This window comes from Folsomia candida, unplaced genomic scaffold, assembly GCF_002217175.1.
Source record: "Folsomia candida strain VU population unplaced genomic scaffold, ASM221717v1 Fcan01_Sc013, whole genome shotgun sequence".
NCBI lineage: Eukaryota > Metazoa > Arthropoda > Collembola > Entomobryomorpha > Isotomidae > Folsomia > Folsomia candida.
This window is the reverse complement of record NW_019091205.1, coordinates 4,110,922-4,128,215: the sequence shown is the minus strand read 5'-3', so window position 1 is coordinate 4,128,215 and position 17,294 is coordinate 4,110,922. Positions and strand designations below refer to the sequence as shown.

General features: G+C 36.6%; 3 protein-coding genes across 4 annotated transcripts; all 3 read left to right on the top strand.

Moving 5' to 3' along the window:
- Positions 1 to 4,554: 4,554 nt before the first annotated feature.
- LOC118437308 (muscle M-line assembly protein unc-89-like) lies at positions 4,555 to 10,582 on the top strand. Its single transcript, XM_035856247.1, has 4 exons — positions 4,555 to 4,913; positions 8,678 to 8,743; positions 8,837 to 9,359; positions 9,453 to 10,582. Exon 4 carries the CDS (start codon positions 9,457 to 9,459, stop codon positions 10,495 to 10,497), a length of 1,041 nt encoding a protein of 346 aa, XP_035712140.1. The 5' UTR covers positions 4,555 to 4,913; positions 8,678 to 8,743; positions 8,837 to 9,359; positions 9,453 to 9,456; the 3' UTR covers positions 10,498 to 10,582.
- Positions 10,583 to 11,311: 729 nt separating this feature from the next.
- LOC110855650 lies at positions 11,312 to 13,658 on the top strand. Its single transcript, XM_022104061.2, has 5 exons — positions 11,312 to 11,472; positions 11,566 to 11,663; positions 11,818 to 11,890; positions 11,984 to 12,471; positions 12,720 to 13,658. The coding sequence occupies exons 4-5, from the start codon at positions 11,992 to 11,994 to the stop codon at positions 13,479 to 13,481; spliced, it is 1,242 nt and encodes a 413-aa protein (XP_021959753.1). The 5' UTR covers positions 11,312 to 11,472; positions 11,566 to 11,663; positions 11,818 to 11,890; positions 11,984 to 11,991; the 3' UTR covers positions 13,482 to 13,658.
- Positions 13,659 to 13,805: 147 nt separating this feature from the next.
- Positions 13,806 to 16,971, top strand: LOC110855687. 2 transcript variants are annotated; one of them, XM_022104100.2, is made up of 5 exons: positions 13,806 to 13,969; positions 14,102 to 14,184; positions 14,354 to 14,403; positions 14,497 to 15,008; positions 15,439 to 16,971. In XM_022104100.2, the coding sequence occupies exons 4-5, from the start codon at positions 14,505 to 14,507 to the stop codon at positions 16,411 to 16,413; spliced, it is 1,479 nt and encodes a 492-aa protein (XP_021959792.1). In that variant the 5' UTR covers positions 13,806 to 13,969; positions 14,102 to 14,184; positions 14,354 to 14,403; positions 14,497 to 14,504; the 3' UTR covers positions 16,414 to 16,971. The 2 variants fall into 2 exon arrangements, with proteins under 2 accessions (XP_021959792.1, XP_035712319.1); XM_035856426.1 differs by having other exon boundaries at positions 14,087 to 14,184.
- Positions 16,972 to 17,294: the final 323 nt, after the last annotated feature.

Below are 17,294 nucleotides of genomic sequence, written 5' to 3'. Positions count from 1 at the left end.
TTTCGTTTAATTTAGTTACGGTGAGTGTGGGACCAGAAGATGTGCACGACTAAAAATGAAAATTCCAGGAAAAGTGTCTACACGTACAGGAGCACTTGTGCTCTGATTTAATTTGAAGTCTTTAGTAAATAATTAAGGTTTTTTCGTGTATTTGACTGTTTTTTTAATTAAGAGGCCGGAAAGGTTTGTTAGACAAGCTCTTCTTAGACCTGGTCTCCATTGAACAAACAACAACTTTGGACGTTAAGAGAAAAGTGACGCCGAGTCTCGCCGTCCATGCATTTTATACCGGCGGTTAGAAGTCAAGGACTTAACCCTTTCTCTGGTATTGAAGTAGGTAGCCAGTGGGGAGGAAGGACGCCAAATCACTCCATACATTTACCAACGGGCAAGATTGATTCGAAAGATTGACCACCTCACCCCTGCTCGCTTGAGCCAGGTGCTCAGCAGGCTCAGTGCGTTTTGTAAGGTTTTGTTTGTTATGTGCACTGATGAGAACTAGGGTGCATGTTAATTACACAAGGATAGAATAACTGCATCTCATTTTGATTTAAATCAAAGCCAGTCAATTTTACTTTTAATTCTAGTCCTGACATGGCCCTCAACTTTTTGTCAATGCAACCCACAAGCTCTGTATCTAAACATAATTGCTTTGATTTAAACCACTACTTTGCTGGAGCACACCTGCAAACTGAATTTTATTGAGTGCATGCACCACCTGCATAAACCTATATTTTTAAATCGACACGTTAATTCGCAGATAACGATAAGCAGATCAAATTTATATATTTTAAACCGACACGGTTCAGATCGTATCGTCATTCCGACAACGAGCACACCACCCGTTTCCCCGTCTCCGACCATGCCACACCCCAGTCGCTAAACGACAACGTCTGACCCCGTGGCGTGGCCAATTCAAAATGTCCACGGTCATTATAGCACTGCTTGTATGAGTTTTTAAATATTTTGCACAGATGGACGACGAGACGAAAGGCAATTTTCAGGCATTTATTCGAGAGCATAATTTTCTAATTAGTGTCACAAATTAGGCAGCTCATTTAGTTTAATTGTAAAAATATGTATAGTCATTTGTTAAATATTATTACTTTTTCATGTTAATTTTTAAGAGAGATTTTACAATTTCGGGGGAAAATTATGCAGTAACGGAAAATAAAATACTATGCAAATACATATGTGTACTTCGTATGGGACATCGTATAGGAACATCGTATAGATTTCAGAGTAATTTACATTTCAAAAGGGTATAACATTACTTTTTAAAGTGTAAAAATTTCTTAATAATTTAGCAAACCCAACCACCACGTAAAGTTATAAGACGCCACACGACAAGAGATATACCTTCCCTTAGGAGGGGAGCTTGCGAGGTTGATAATAACAGATCTTGGTGCCCTTTGGATATGTGGTAGGGACCCATGAGTGTACTAAAACCCTGAAGTAGTTTGACTCCATGGCCTCTCCTTAGACTGCTCATTTCGTGAGGATGTTTTTTGGAATAGGGAAACAACTTTTGAACACTCATCCATGCCCACTCTCGTTCTGTTTTTCTCTCCTCTTGTTTACTCAAGTCGAATAATTATACTATTGAATTAATTATAAACTATAAAAAATGTTCCAAATAATTAATAAACTTCAACCTTCCTTCTCTAATTTATTATTTTGAACGGGTTCTTATTCTCTTCAGTAGTGATTTGGAAGTGAATTTTGTAAATTATTTTTGGTAAAATTGCATTATCACGGCCTAGCTCGGATTTATTTCAGTGGACTACTCTGATTTCCTCCGGAGGGCTAGTGGATTTGGCTGATATTTTTTGTGTAAATACCTATTGGGTTACTCCATGAGTTATGGTAATGGACCTGATGTCAAAAATCGATTTTTTTGAAATCCTTCAAGCATGTGTTAGAGGACCTTAAAATATGCAGAAAAATCATTTTCCCCGAATTTTTGAGGTTTCAATGTGGCTGCTAGGAGGGGGTGTGGCTTCCGTTGAGGTACCACCTTTTCGCAGCCGCTATTGCACGCAGGGACTCCAAATTTCACATCAAGCTACCATGGGCCAATACAATTGCGGGTCTTTTTCTCTTTTTTGGAAATTAGGTCACGGTGACCGTTTTTAGGTCAAGATTCACAACACGTCAAATTTCTCTGAAAAGCCAAAGTCTCAAATCACCCCATAACTAGGGTATCGTTGGAAAGGTCTCGGCAAGAGGATTAAGAATATATATACTTTGTAGGGTGTACGACCAGTCCCCAGTCTTCCTGAGGCTGAGAAATATTTTTAAGTTTGTCCCATCTGTTTCTATGTTAGCTCGCCAATCTGCTACTGTGTTAAAATCTGGAAGCAATGAAAATTCTCATTCTACTGCTTCTGGAAGGTCAGGGGGCAGCTGTATGCCGGACAAAGTATATATATTCTGAATCCTCTTGCCTAGACCTATCTAACGATGCCCAATTTATGGGGTTATGTGAGATGATTTACGAAAAAATTCGACATAACGCACATTTTGACCTAAAAACGGTTACCATGACCAAATTTCCAAAAAAGAGAAAAAGACCCGCAAGTGGCCAATGGTAACTTGGTGTGAAATTTGGAGTCCGTGCGTGCAATAGCGGCTGCGAAAAGGTGGTATCTCAACGGAAGCCACACCCCCTCCTAGCAGCCACATCGAAACCTCAAAAATTCGGGGAAAATGATTTTTCTGCATAGTTTAAGGTCCTCTATCACATACTTGAAGGATTTCAAAAAAATCGATTTCCACATCAGGTCCATTACCATAACTGGTGGAGTAACCCTATTGTGGTCCCCTAAGCAAGAAAATACTTTTTGCGGTGGTCTCGAAAATGAAAATTTCTAGAAAGCTTCGAAATTTTGTACAAAAATTATTTTTTGCCTCAGATTTTCATGAAAATGATTTTATAGACTAATTAAACTATGCTGAACAAGAATATGAAGGATTTTTTTTAAAAACATTCAATAGTAAAAAGGTTATAAATTATTGAAATTTTGTATAGAAATTTTTCTTGGATGTTCCAGAGAATTTCAAAACTTTGTCTCAGTTTCCCCCACAATGGGAATATTTTGTGGTAAAATCAGATTTTCGGGGTAAGATGAGATTTCTAGTTTCCAGCTCTCCTAGGTAGCACTACTAGCTAGCTCTCCTAGGTAGCACTACTAGCTAGCTCTCCTAGGTAGCACTACTTGCTAGCTCTCCTAGGCAGCACTACTAGCTAGCTCTCCTAGGTAGCACTACTAGCTAGCTCTCCTAGGCAGCACTACTAGCTAGCTCTCCTAGGTAGCACTACTAGCTAGCTCTCATTTTTCAAAAGCCATTTTCATGAAAATCTAGAGAAAAATAATTTTTATAAAAAATTTCAAAAATTTCTAGAAATTTTGTTTTTTTAAACCGCCGCGAAAATAGATATTTTTATGCATATGGGACCTTAGGGTATTCACACAAAAAATTTCAGTCAAATCCGAGATAGGCCGCTATACTGCAATTTTACCATAATTTCTATACCAAATTTCAAAAATTGACAACTTTTTTATTTTTCGAGACCGCCGTGAAAAAATTGAAAACTTATTTCCGCTATTTTGATTAAATTATAACCCATAAAATGAATGATTTTCGTTCAGATCATTTGTTGTATTGTAATATGATGCACACTTTTCTGTGTGGACGCTCTGGTGTTAAGTGTTGGAAAGGGCGGTGCACCGCCTCTAGTTTTGGCAAATCGGGCTATCTATCTAACAAAGCTACATTTCTTATCGTGTGATAAGACGCGAGACACGCTTATTTATGTAATTTTGTGACATGCAAACAAACGTCCACTTGAGCATTCGCCGAGGAAAACATTAAATCCATTAATATCCCCACCCTTTAAATAAATATGTACATAAGTAGGTCTGTCCTTTTAAATCTAATTTTCATGTCCTCGTGACTTTTTCCGTGGTCACTGAATTTCATCAGGCCGGAGTGCCATTAAATGCCTACGCCCTACATACATACATACTTCACATCGCCAGTCTGGTCACACACTTTGGACACGACATCGAGATGTTGTGATGAGTGATGCATCACACGGAATTTTTGCATATCTTCCACTTTAAATTACGTACATACTCTCCATTCGCATACAGTTGAACTTTTACAGAAATTGAGAAATCTGAGAAACTACGGCACTGTCACTCCCATATTCCCTCAAATAGTGATGATGGGGTAATTTGCGACTGACAGTGGCGTAGTTTCTCAGATTTCTCAATTTCTGCAAAAGTTCAACTGTGTGCGAATGGAGAGTACATATGTATTTTTTCTTGCCACATTTTAAAAACGGATGCGTATTTACATTTTGTTTTAAATTATTGCACATGATTGTCCATATAAATATGTATCTACATATGTAAATATGTAAGTAAATTAAGGATTTATAATTCAACTTGAGTTTTTTTTACCTTGTAAATGCAATGTACACCAATCCCTTCTATCACAGTTTCCATGCAAGATTGCATAAACTGAGTTATGTAATTTCTTCCTGACCACTTTGCAAGCTTTCAGCAATTTTTTAGCAAATTAAGAAAATTTTTTTGCATGCAACTTTGTATTGGTAAAAAAACTCAAATGGAACCAATGAAAAATGAAAATACGACTTGTGTAATGTGCGTAAATCAAAATTTTGCATGAGAATCTTGGACAAAAGTGAGACGTAGAAGAAAAACCGCGAGCGTTTCGAACACATGGTATTTATTTTGTTTACTCAATCAGCAAGTGGAAATTAACACTTTGTCAACTTTTTCCCCGTTTCGTTAATAAATATTTCCAGGTTTGAAGTTTTGAATTAAATACACTGATTATCATTACAAAGAGGACACACAGTATCTGTGTATTTTATTAAAAAGGTGAGAAAACTGTAATTGTACGTGATATGTAAATTGTTGTATTGTATTGTATTGTAAACCTTTATTCAACTGTCAACAAATATCAGCTAATATAAGCTGGTTTCCAATTCATGACAGAAATGCTATAATTTAAAAGCACTAATCTAATCATCTATAAATTAATAATAAATGTAACAATTCTTGTTTCTTGACAAAAGCAATTCTTTACAATGCTGTACGAATTTAGGAAAAGTTAAATTACTTTCCCAATTACGTGGAAGAGAGTTCCATAATTTTATGGCACAAAAATTAATTGAATTTTTTGCTATAGAAGTGCGAACACTTGGCACTTTAAGGAGTGGGAAACTACGCTGTGACCTCGAAGAACTCTCACTTTCTCTCAGATATTTAAAAGCATATTTAAGTAAATATAAATCTCTACGTTCTAAAATTGGGAGAATACCACACTTTTCTCTTAGTTGGACTGCATCTATCTTATTTCTTAACTCTTTATATCTACTTGCCTTCCGCGCACGTTGTTTTTTGGCAATTATTGGAAGGTAGAAGTTTACAAGATATTGATCTATTTTACGTTGTAATCTACCAAGTTGCGAGTCTGAGAGAGTGGCCCATATAGTTATACCATAATCGATTATTGAATGTACATAACAATTAAGTAATAAAATCATAACCTTATCTGTTAAATAACGTTTTATACCATACAAAAAACCAATACTATTAGAAACCTTTTTTTGGACTTGTTCAAAGTGATCCTTGAAACTTAGCGTGGAATCAAGCTCAATACCTAAATACTTAAATGTAGAAACTTGCTCAATTGCATAACCATTTTCAAGTAACAGAGGTACATGTACATACTCTTCTGGGATTTTATCATTAGCTTTGTGGAATATTTGATATTTGGTTTTTGTATAATTAATGACCATATTATTTTTTTCATACCATTCTTGTATTAATTTTATCTGGGCTTTCAAAATACAAAGTTTTAACATAAATAGGGTGTAACTTATACTGATCCATTAGTTTTTTAATTAATAACGATCGATCTATACTATTGAACGCTGACTTTGCGTCAAAATATACAACTACACATTTGCCTTTCGTCTGGTCCAAGGCTTTATAAATATAATTGGATAATTCCACTATTGCAGTGTGACAAGACCGATTATTCCTAAAACCATGCTGTTCATTACATAATTTTGCATCTATTCTAGTTTGTAATCTATGGTATAATACCCGTTCAAATATTTTGCAGTAAACAATAATACCACTAATCGGTCTATAATTTGTCGGATTAAATCTTGATCCTTTTCCCTTAAACAATGGGGTTACATTTGTGATCTTAAAAGGCTGCGGAACTACACAATTAACTAATATTAGATTAAACAAAAATTGCAAGTTGAAAAGCCACAATATCAACACAACGTTTTAAAATAACAAGTGGTACATAAAATAGTGACGAACAATCTTTTTTTACATCATTAATCGCTGTGTTGACTTCTTCCACTGTGACTAATTGAAAATCTTCTGCTGTGTCAAGAGATGAGTACTCTATTTCGTATTTTGAAATACTATCTGCTAATGAATCAATTGGTATTACATTATCAGTATTAATTACAAATTGAGAAGCTAATGTATCATTAATTGTGAGTTCTGTGTCATATATTTCATTTGTTACTGTATTATTTAGTCTTGTGATCGGAGTTCTATTACATTTGCGATAGCCTGTCAGAAGTTTTACATTTTGCCACAAATTACTCGTATTACTGATGGACTCTACAAAGGATTTCTTAAAATAGTATTTTTTCGCGTTTGATAAACAGGTGTTGTATTTGTTTCCAGCTTTAGTATAATTTACATTATCCGAGGGAAATTGCGTCTTATCTGCACGCACTCTTAACTTATCCCTGTTCTTACGTAATAAGGCTAAATTAGAGGTATACCATTTGTTTAACTTCGGTCTAATCTGCCTTCTCTTAAGTGGAGCGTGTATGTCCAGTAACGACATAAAGAAGCTGTTATATCTATAAAATTCATGATCAGGATCTGAATCCGGATTAAATGTGAATTTTGAGAGTTTTTCATTGAAAATCTTGAAATCGCAGGTTCTATAACATCTATATTCTATAATTTTTGGCTGGAATTTGAGTGAATTACATTTCCTTACTATAAATGTCAAGTCATGGTCAGAGCTGGTTAAGGGAAAGTGACCAGTTAAACTAACATTAATTTTATTACTGGAATAAATGTGATCCAGCAAAGTTTTCCCATTGCGAGTGGGACCTACCATATGTTGACTCAAACGAAATTCTCTACAAACATTAAAAAGTGGAGAAGACTCTTTGTGTTTTAATAAGTCAACATTAAAATCTCCTAAAGTATAATATTCAGTGTCAAAGGATAAAAGAAAAGTATTAAGTTCATGAAAGAAATCAACTAACTTATTAATTGGAGTGGAAGGGTGGCTATATAGGATTGTAACTAAAATTGGCTTTGAACTTTTCAACCCAATTTTGATTACTTGAAATTCTGAGTTACGATAAGGTTGGATTGGACAGTCTATCTGTTCGAACACTAGACTTGACTTGATGTAGATAATAATACCTCCACCTTCATTATAAGTACGATCTGACCTTACAAAATTATAACCATCGATAACATACATACCGTCCTTATTCCTACTAGGTTTCAGTTTTGATTCTGTGACTCCGTACAAATCTGGGTTACAATGTGACATAAAACTAACCACATCATCAAATTTGTTATTCAAACTATTTAGATTCTGATGGCAAAATTTTAGACCTTTAGCTTTACTTAATTTGGCAAGTTGAGGACGATCCGGAAGTTGAAGTTGAAGATGATCCGGACGATGGTGCGACGAATGTAAAAGTCTTGAGTCGTCGTCGTCTTGTAGTGATAATGTGTCTTCATTTTGTGTCGAAAGACCAGTAAATGGAAGTTGTTGAAGAGCAAGATTCCCTGAGAAGTGAATGGAATTGTCAGGTGCTCCACTATCAGTGATGAGTCGTTTTTGTCGCCGTGTCTGCACAGGCATTATTCCATTAATAAAGAATAATACAATGATGAAAATTGGAAAAATAGACCTCGTAAAATCTCGAATGCTCGAGATTTGGCCCTCAAAGAGGCAAGACTTTTTTATCCAATGGAAGAGACTGGGATTGGGAAGAAACTAGAAAGTCGTCATGACCAGGACAGGTCCGTTCCAGTGAGTCGTTTGAAATCTGTCTTAATCCAAAAATCCCCCGAGCACCGTGTGTAGTAGTAAACATTCAGTAGAATTAAAAAAGTACGTAGTGTGTTTGAAATGTACTGAGTTTGAAATGTACTGTGTTAAATTTGTAATGTGTTACAAGGCACAATTATGTAAGATTTCGTCACTGTCTCTTATCTAACCGTGAGATGAGAGATGGACACTAATTTACAATAAGATGATAAGAGGGGCGTATAGTGTCAACTTGTGACCAAAGTTTATAAAATTGGGTCACTAATTATTGTTAAAATATTAAATTTCTAAAAATTACAAAATGGCGGAGCAAGAACAACATGCTCTCAGGGCCGTAGCCCACTCCCATGGTTCCCATGTAAAGCAACCTGACTTCGTTGTTTTTATTAAATTAACTTTTTTTGGAAAATTTGCTAGCAAGGTTTTGAAAGACAGATGTAAAGTTAACTTGTTATTGAATTTAAATAACGTAAGCAATAATAAATAACTAATATTTCCCCCCATTTTTACACTCTTTTTCCAGGTAAAACCTTCTAAGTTTTTGTCTCGGGGGCAGCGAATTCTAAAGTACTTAAGGCTCTTCGTAAAGGTTCGGATTATAGAAATTTTTGTGATAAACTGTATTTATTAAAGATTCCGTCTGTATACTAAATTTCTGATACAAATCTCTTCACTAATTTAGTTTTAACATGAACTACAGTCCGGAGCAACGTTTCAGCCCCGAATATTTGGCCTTCCTCGACCGCCGCTTGAAGAAACCCGTCGTTCCGAATCAGCCGTCGAAACGTAAACGAAACCCGTTATCGAAACGCCAAGCAAATCCGTCGTCAAAAGTTCCACCAAACCCCACCATGAACTTTCAAATCTTTAGCAATTTACGGGAAGATTTTCGAACCGCCTTCGCCTCCCGTGTCCTCCGCCCGGCCTATATCGCCCCCCGCATCGACTCGATGATCACCGCTGCGGCAGATGCTATTTTGGAGGATGCGCATAAACAAAACCTTAACTCGATCTTAACCGATCTCTGTAAAGGTGGCGGAAAATCAACGCCGTTCAGTCCGGCGGAAGCGCTGGTTTGGCTTTGGGTCTATGTCGGCACCGTGGAGGAAGTGACGAGGCGAAGTGGACCAATTACTTGCCACGGGGAGGTCCATGGCCAATTAGTGTATTTATTTAAACAAGCCGTCGCCGTAGATAAGGAAAAGGTACGGTGCATAAATTTACATAATCTCACCTTTCAAATTTACATAATTACGACATATTTATGACACTCACACATATTTTTGTTTCCTCCTAAGGAACATGCAGCACGTCGCCTACTTGTGGAAAAAGGTTCGAGAATGTAAGCCCCCCCCGAAAAAGTTTCGTTCACATGGGAAAACTTTTAAGAAGGCTTATGATGGCTTGAATTTGGACATGGTGCCGACTCCGGAGACAAGAATGGAACAGCTTTTTGGAAATATGTCGTCGTTTTATGGGGATGCCCCATTCGTGGACGAAGTGGAGGAGGATTGGGAGGTAGACACAGCACCCCCTGCCAAGAAAATAGAAATGAATGATGGTGATCCTCACAAAATTAGTGAGAAATCGGGCAGATATGTTATTCCCAAAGTGATTATGAAACCCTCTTCATCCACTTTTGGTTCAGCCCATGCTCAACAAAAAGTAACAGTTGTCCCTGTCAAGGCACCTTATCGAGAGAGGGATGATGACCAATCAATCAAGCCGAGAAGTAAAGTAACAGTTGCCCCTGTCAACGCACCTTATCGAGATGGGACTAAAGACAAATCAAACAAGCCGAGAAACTATGAAGCGGCGTCGACATCGAAACCGCGTCCAAGATCAGATTTTGTCCACAAACCATTGAAAAATCCCGTGGCTAAGCCTCCCTTGAAAACTAGGGATGAGGATATGTCGAAATCTCGCCCATCCATCCAGGAAATTAGGCAACCGTCGAAAAAGAAAAAGAATCCCCCGGAAACAATGGGTACAGATTTTCTTCTCTTCCTCACAAATCCAAGTGAGTACATCAGACTGAATCCGTCCTTATTTCCTTCGAGTGATGCCACCTGGTCTGCTAAAAAATTACTTCCGGATCAACCGACAAAGCGGAAGAAACCAAATCCCGTGAATGATCCCGTTCCGGAACCGGAAGTCACTCAAACTCTGGCCGACTGTACGGAAACGCTGTTGAGGGTGGATTTTACACCGGAGGAGTACGTCGACCTGACCACGGCGCCCAATTATTATGCTCAAGGGGTCAAAATTGTCGACGGGGTGAGAAGGGTCGTCTTCTATCATAAAATGATTGATCTCTCAGCCATTAAGAAAGAACCAGTTTAAATTAATGTTATGAGTTATGAGGGTAGATCAATGTGATGTTCAATTTATCACTTACAGTAATTATTTATCAATGTAATTACGAGTCACGATTTAATAATAAATATGTACTTGGTAAATGTTTATTAATGATTATAAAATATGTATTTAAAGTTGAGAAGTCTTATTTAATACTTACATATAAATACTTATAAATATAAATATTAATTAGTTCATTATTATGTACATTATACACAGTGCCTACGTATAACGATGTGTTTAAAATACTTGAATATTTTTTTCTACAAATGTATTTTGCCTCCTACATAAGTACGTAATTAAATAATACAACGACTCATAACTAAATTGTAGTGATATAATGGGGGTTTAAATTATTTTCGAAGCTTTATTTGTACATGATTTTTAAATTTTTATACCGATTTCGCATTTTGGGCCTATTTCTTCTGAGGATGAGAGACGGATTTTCATACTTTTTATTTCGCATCATTCTGCATACTTAATATTTTCGAGCATATTGCTTCATAACTAAGCAATTTGCAGATAATGTTCTATCATAATGTTATAATTGCATGCAATAAAATTTTGATCAGGTTAAGACTTATAAGACCATTAATTACGGACGACCATATATTACGTCTTGAAAAAGGTGGGTGAGTAGTTATCGGTCGCTTATCTTACTTGTGTTAAGCTTGACATGACTAGGAGAGGGAAGTGGTGGGTGGCTCGTTGGTCTAAAAATTTCATTTTTCTGATGACGTAATATATGGACGTTCCCTTCTGACCGAAAGCAGTCTCAAGATCACTCAGAAAGACCGCGAGTGCTATTTTATTTCGTCAATCAGCAGGTGGAATTTCATATTTCGTCAATTTTTTCGCCTCTGTTTCGTTAATAAATATTTCAAGTTTGAAGTTTTGAATTAAATACACTGATTAATAAGCAGTGATTATCATTACAAAGTAGATAAGACGAGTACAAAGGTGAGAAAATTTTTTTACCATGCTTTGTTCATTGTTTTAAATAAAATTAACCTATTATGTTTCTGGTTTAATTTTCTTATCGTTACATTACAGCCGCGTCTTCAATATTCTCGAATTTCAACTCACTAACAAGATTTCCAATCTAGTCACGTGGAATATTTTTTTAAGTTCAGAAGTCTTTATTGAAACCAGTAAGTTTAAATTAAAAATATATCCTTCACATAAATTGATAAGTTAGCAGAACATTTTCCGGTAAATTTGCTTGCAAGGTTTTGAAATATAAAGTTATTAAGTGTAATCAATAACTAATACATATATTGCCCCCATTTTTACATTTTTTTTCAGGTAAAAACCTTTAAAGTTTTGACTCGGGGGGAACGAATTCTAAAATACTTGCGGTTCTTTGCATCAAATAAAGGTTTAGATTATGGAAATTCATAAAATAAAACTTCTTCCTTAAACGTTTCAATTTTATGCTAAATTTTTAATAAGAATTTCTTCACTAATTTAGTTTTAAAGATGAACAACAGGCAACTCTTGAGCCCCACACTTTTGGCCTTTCTGAAGGGCTTGAACAAACCCGTGGCTCCAAAACAGTCGTCGACATCGGGTCAACAAAATCAGTCGTCGAAAGGTCAACCAAAACAGAACAACTTTCAAACTTTTATTCTCGTGCGACAAAATTTTCGAAACGCCTTTGCATCCGGTGTTCTCCGACCGGACGATTTCGCCCATCGAATTCAAGCCATGGTCACTGCTGCGACAATTGCTATCTTGGAGGATGCGAAAAAACGAAATATTAACGCGATTTTGGGCGAACTTTGTAAAGACGGTAAACTAAAGCCGTTCAGTGTGGCGGAAGCGCTGGCTTTCCTTTGGGTCTACGTCGGCACGGTGGAGGAGGTGACGAGGCGAAGTGGACCAATTTTTTGCCGCGGAGTGCTCAGCTATCAATTAGAGTATTTGTTTAGACAAGCAGTCGCCGTAGATAAGGGAAAGGTATGTAGGGTGTATAAATTTACATAATTCCACCTTTGTAATAATTTACATAATCTCAATTTTCAAATTTACACAATCCAACCTTTAAAATTTACATCAAAAGTGTAAATAATCCCACCTCCCACCTGTCAAATTTACATAATAAATTTACATAATCCGGGATTATTAATCGCACCTTTCAAATTAACAATGTATTTACGAAATTACAACAACTTTATAACGCTCACAAATATTTGTATTTCTTAAAGAACATGCAGCACGTCGCCTACTTGTGGAAGAAGGTTCGAAAATGCAACCCCCCCTCGGAGGAGTTTCCTTCACATGGGAACACTTTTAAGAACGCTTATGGTGGCGTGGATTTGGACGTGGTGTGGACACCGGAGAAAGGAATGGAACAGTTTTTTGGAGAGATATTGTCAGTTAACGGGGTCTGGAGAAATCCGTCCTCGAACAACGAGCAACAATCGGGCAAAGATGCTACTCCAAAAACGATTATGAAACCAACCTTAGCGAGGAAGGACGATAAATCAGTCAACCTAGAAAGATCATCGACATCGAAACCGCGTCCAAGATCAGATTTTGTCCAGCAAAATATACAAGAATTAACCAGCAATAATCCTGCTGCTGCTAATCTCCCCCTGATAACTACGGATAGCGATGCTCTACTCTTCCTCACAAATCCGGCTGAGTACATCGGACTAAACCCGTCCTTGTTTCCATCCAGTAAAGATGTCACTTGGTCTGCCAGAAAATTACTTCCGGAACCACCGACAAAACGGAACAAACCAAACCCTGTGAATGATCCCGTTCCGGAACCGGAAGTCGCTCAAACTCCGGCCGACTGTACGGAAACTTTGCTGAGGGTGGATTTTACGCCGGAGGAGTACGTCGATCAGACCACGGCGCCCAATTATTATGCTCAAGGGGTCAAAATTGTCGATGGGGTGAGAAGGGTCGTCTTCTATCATAAGATGATAAATTCCTCGTACATTAAGAAAGAACCGATTTAAATTAATGAGTCTGCAATGATAATGGTCAATTTACATACACATCAGTTAAAACAAGTGTGAATTTATACTTATAGATTAACAAAAGTATGAATACTTTTATGAATTATTATGACCTCCTGGAAATATTTATTCATCTTTGTTATAATTGAAATAAACTACATAAAATAGCAAAGTATATTAAAGTTGGTATATTCATTTTCATGCATATTAATTACCCAGCTCTGTGAATATGAAGCAAATCGGAGCGTATAAAATGAAAAGAATAAAAACTGCATGTAAACGTAAATCGAAGTTTGTCTTATACATCCATGAGTTTGTCTCAGGAAGAAAAACCGCGAGAGTCACCTGTAATCAGCAATCAACAGGTGGAATTTCGTCAATTTTTTCGTCTCTGTTTCGTTAATAAATATTTCCAAGTTTAAAGTTTTGAACTAAATAAGGTGATTATCGTTATAAAGTAGTCACGCATTATCTGTTTAGTCAAAAAGGTGAGAAAAACGTAATTTTGTACGGATGAATAATGTAACCTGACTTCGTTTTTTTAATTATATTAACTAATAAAATTTTTAATTTGATATTTCTGGTTAATTAATTAATTTTGTCAGATCATTACATTCCAGGCCCTTTTAATATTCGAGTAATTTAAACCAGCGGAACGTTTGCAAATCTAGTCGTTTGGAAGATTTTTCAGCTCTAGAAAGCAGTAAGTCTGAAAGTATAAAAATTTTCCTTCATATCATTTACATTAATTCATAAGCCGTTTCTGGACAATTTACTAACAAGATTTTGAAATCAATTGTCTACTCGTTATTAAATAATTTGAAATATGCTAAATAATCTCATGAATAATATTTTCCCAATTTTTGTTCCAGGTCGAATTCTAAAATACTTAAGGCCAGACGACTCGTCAAATAAAATTAAGGTTTCGCTTATAGACATTCTCCTGATAACATTTATTATTTACGAAATATTCCAATTTTATGCTAAATTAATAGAAATTTCTTCACTAATTTAGTTGTTAAGATGAACTACAGTCAGCAGCAACGTTTCAGCCCAGCATATTTGGCCTTCGTCCAAGGTTTGAAGAAACCGGTCACTCCGAAACAATCGTGTCCTAGTCAACCAAAACAGGCGTCGACGGGTCAAAATCAGCCATCGAAGCAAAAACCAAAGCGAAACAACTTTCAATCCTTTATCGACTTGCGAAAAAATTTTCGAAACGCCTTCGCCTCCGGTGTTCTCAAACCTGGCCATTTTGCCCCCCGAATTCACGCCATGGTCACCGCGGCGACAAATGCTATCTTAGAAGACGCGAAAAAACGAAATATTAACGCGATTTTAAGTGAACTTTGCAAAGACGGTAGATTAAAACCGTTCAGTACCGCGGAAGCGCTGGCTTTCATTTGGGTCTATGTCGGCATGATGGAGGCGGTGACGGCGAGAAATGGACCAACCCCTTGCACCGGGGGGCTCAACGGCCAATTAGTGTTTTTGTTTAAACAAGCAGTCTCCCTCGATAAGAAGAAGGTATGTACATAAATATGTATGTGGAGTGCGTAAATTATTATGGTGGGTGGGTATTCACGCCAACTTCATAAACCTCGCTTCGAAAAACTATTCACAATTTTGCAACGTTTGTGAAAAGCTGTGATGCGACGATCAATCAGAATCCATAATTTTTTCGAAATATGCGATCGACGTAATTAATTACGTCGATCGCATATTTTTAGCAAACTCGCCAAGCGGTGGTTGCATTTCTTCTCTAATTTTCAGTTTTTGTATGTACCTATGTATTTTGATTAAAACAACGACACCGATTTCGAAATCACGGCAAAGTTGCTAACCAAATGACGTGAATATCCTCATTATTGATTTATTCTAATTAATCGCACTTGTCATTGATGAGTTGTCAAATTATAAAATCATGTCTCAACTTTGCAATTTTTCTTTTTTGAAGAACATGCTACACGTCGCCCTTTTGTGGAAGAAGGTGCAAAAATGTCACCCACCACCGTCGTCTGAGTTCCATTCATATGCGCAAATTTTTAAGAACGCTTATGGTCGCGAGGATTTGGACATGGTGCCCACTCCGGAGACAAGAATGGAAAAGCTTTTTTTGGAAATATCCGACAAATCGGGGAATCCGTTCTCCTTCTTGCACGAGGAAGATGAAGGTTGGGAAGTCGACACACCCCCTGTCAAGGAAATACCAGTTGCATCCGTGAAAACAGAGATAAAGGACAAACCAAATCGTCCTCCAGTCCAGCAAGAAATTGACACTTCTTTCCTCAAGAAACCGCACCAATTCCGAAGTGATCTTCAAAAAATTAGTCAAAAGTTAGTCCAAGATCTTACTCCAAAAGCGATTATGAAACCATCCTCATCGACCTTTAGTTCTGTCCATGCTCAACAAAAAGTTGCCCCCGTCAAGGTAAAATCTTATCGAGAAAGGGATGATGGCAAATCAATCAAGCAGGGGAACGTTGAGACGGCGTCGGCATCAAAATCAGGTCCATCAGTCCAGGAAGTTAGAAAACCTTCGAAAAAGAAAAAGAATCTCGCCCCGGAAACTATGGATAACGATTTTCTTCTCTTCCTCACAAATCCGAGGGAGTACATCAGATTGAATCCGTCCTTGTTTCCATCAAGTGATGCCACTTGGTCTGCCAGGAAGTTACTTCCGGATCAACCCCCAAAACGGAAGAAACCAAATCCGGTGAATGATCCCGTCCCGGAACCGGAAGTCACTCAAACTCCTGCCGACTGTACGGAAACGTTGCTCAGCGTGGATTTTACGCCGGATGAGTACGTCGATCAGACCACGGCGTCCAATTATTATGCTCAAGGGGTCAAAATTGTCGACGGGGTGAAAAGGGTCGTCTTCTATCATAAGATGATAAATCCCTCGGCCATTAAGAAAGAACCAGTTTAAATTAATCTTGACTTATCTATGAACTATGTATGTAAATGTGGTTTTCAACTTATCGCTGTAACGATTAAATGTGATTGGCAGTGACAATTTGTCACTGATGTAAATGTGATGTGGTGTGATTGTCAATTTTTCACTTATTACGAATTTATATCGAACGTTATTAAGTTATTAATTACGATACATGATTTAGTAATAAATATTAAGGAAACGTATGTAAAGGAATATTTACGTAGGTGATTAATAAAGTAATCGATAGGGTGAGAAGGGTCATATTCTATCATAGATGACAGAATAGGTATATGAAGAAAGAACACATTTAAATTAATGTTGCTCAACATTAATTTAAATGTGTACCTTGATAACTCAAGTTATCAAGGTAAATGTGGTGGTCAATTTATCGCTTAAAGTAATTATCTATTTAATTACGATTCATAATAAATATGATTTGGATCATTATTATGTATTTATAATGACGTATTGAAAATATTTATCTGTATATTTTGTTACAAATATATTTTGACTCAAGCTATAATAATAAAGTGACTGATAAATTATTAGTGATATTTTTGTGCATATTTTGCTTTGTTCAAACCCAATTTTGCAGATAATGCTGTACCGTAAAGTTTTAATTGAGTAAAATTTTGCATTATGTTGAAAACTACAAATTTGACGAAAATGCTTAGTTTTTTCTTACATATTTCGTAAATAGTAAACACCTACATGGTAATTTATAATTCTACTATATTTCCATAATTATAGGGAAATTACATTAATTACTGAAGGTTATTTACACAAATTCACAACTTTCGTCTCATAATCTCAAATACCCCAAAAATTCATGTCTCACCTTCACAAAAGTCTCACAATCTTTCCCTGCCTAC

What these genes read in the sequence shown, in the direction of transcription:
- LOC118437308 (XM_035856247.1), top strand. Translation starts at nt 9,457, where the DNA reads ATGCAGCACGTCGCCTACTTGTGGAAAAAGGTTCGAGAATGTAAGCCC.
- LOC110855650 (XM_022104061.2), top strand. Translation starts at nt 11,992, where the DNA reads ATGAACAACAGGCAACTCTTGAGCCCCACACTTTTGGCCTTTCTGAAG. An exon ending in TCGCCGTAGATAAGGGAAAG is followed by an intron (nt 12,472 to 12,719) that starts GTATGTAGGGTG and finishes TATTTCTTAAAG; the next exon opens with AACATGCAGCACGTCGCCTA.
- LOC110855687 (XM_022104100.2), top strand. Translation starts at nt 14,505, where the DNA reads ATGAACTACAGTCAGCAGCAACGTTTCAGCCCAGCATATTTGGCCTTC. An exon ending in TCTCCCTCGATAAGAAGAAG is followed by an intron (nt 15,009 to 15,438) that starts GTATGTACATAA and finishes TCTTTTTTGAAG; the next exon opens with AACATGCTACACGTCGCCCT.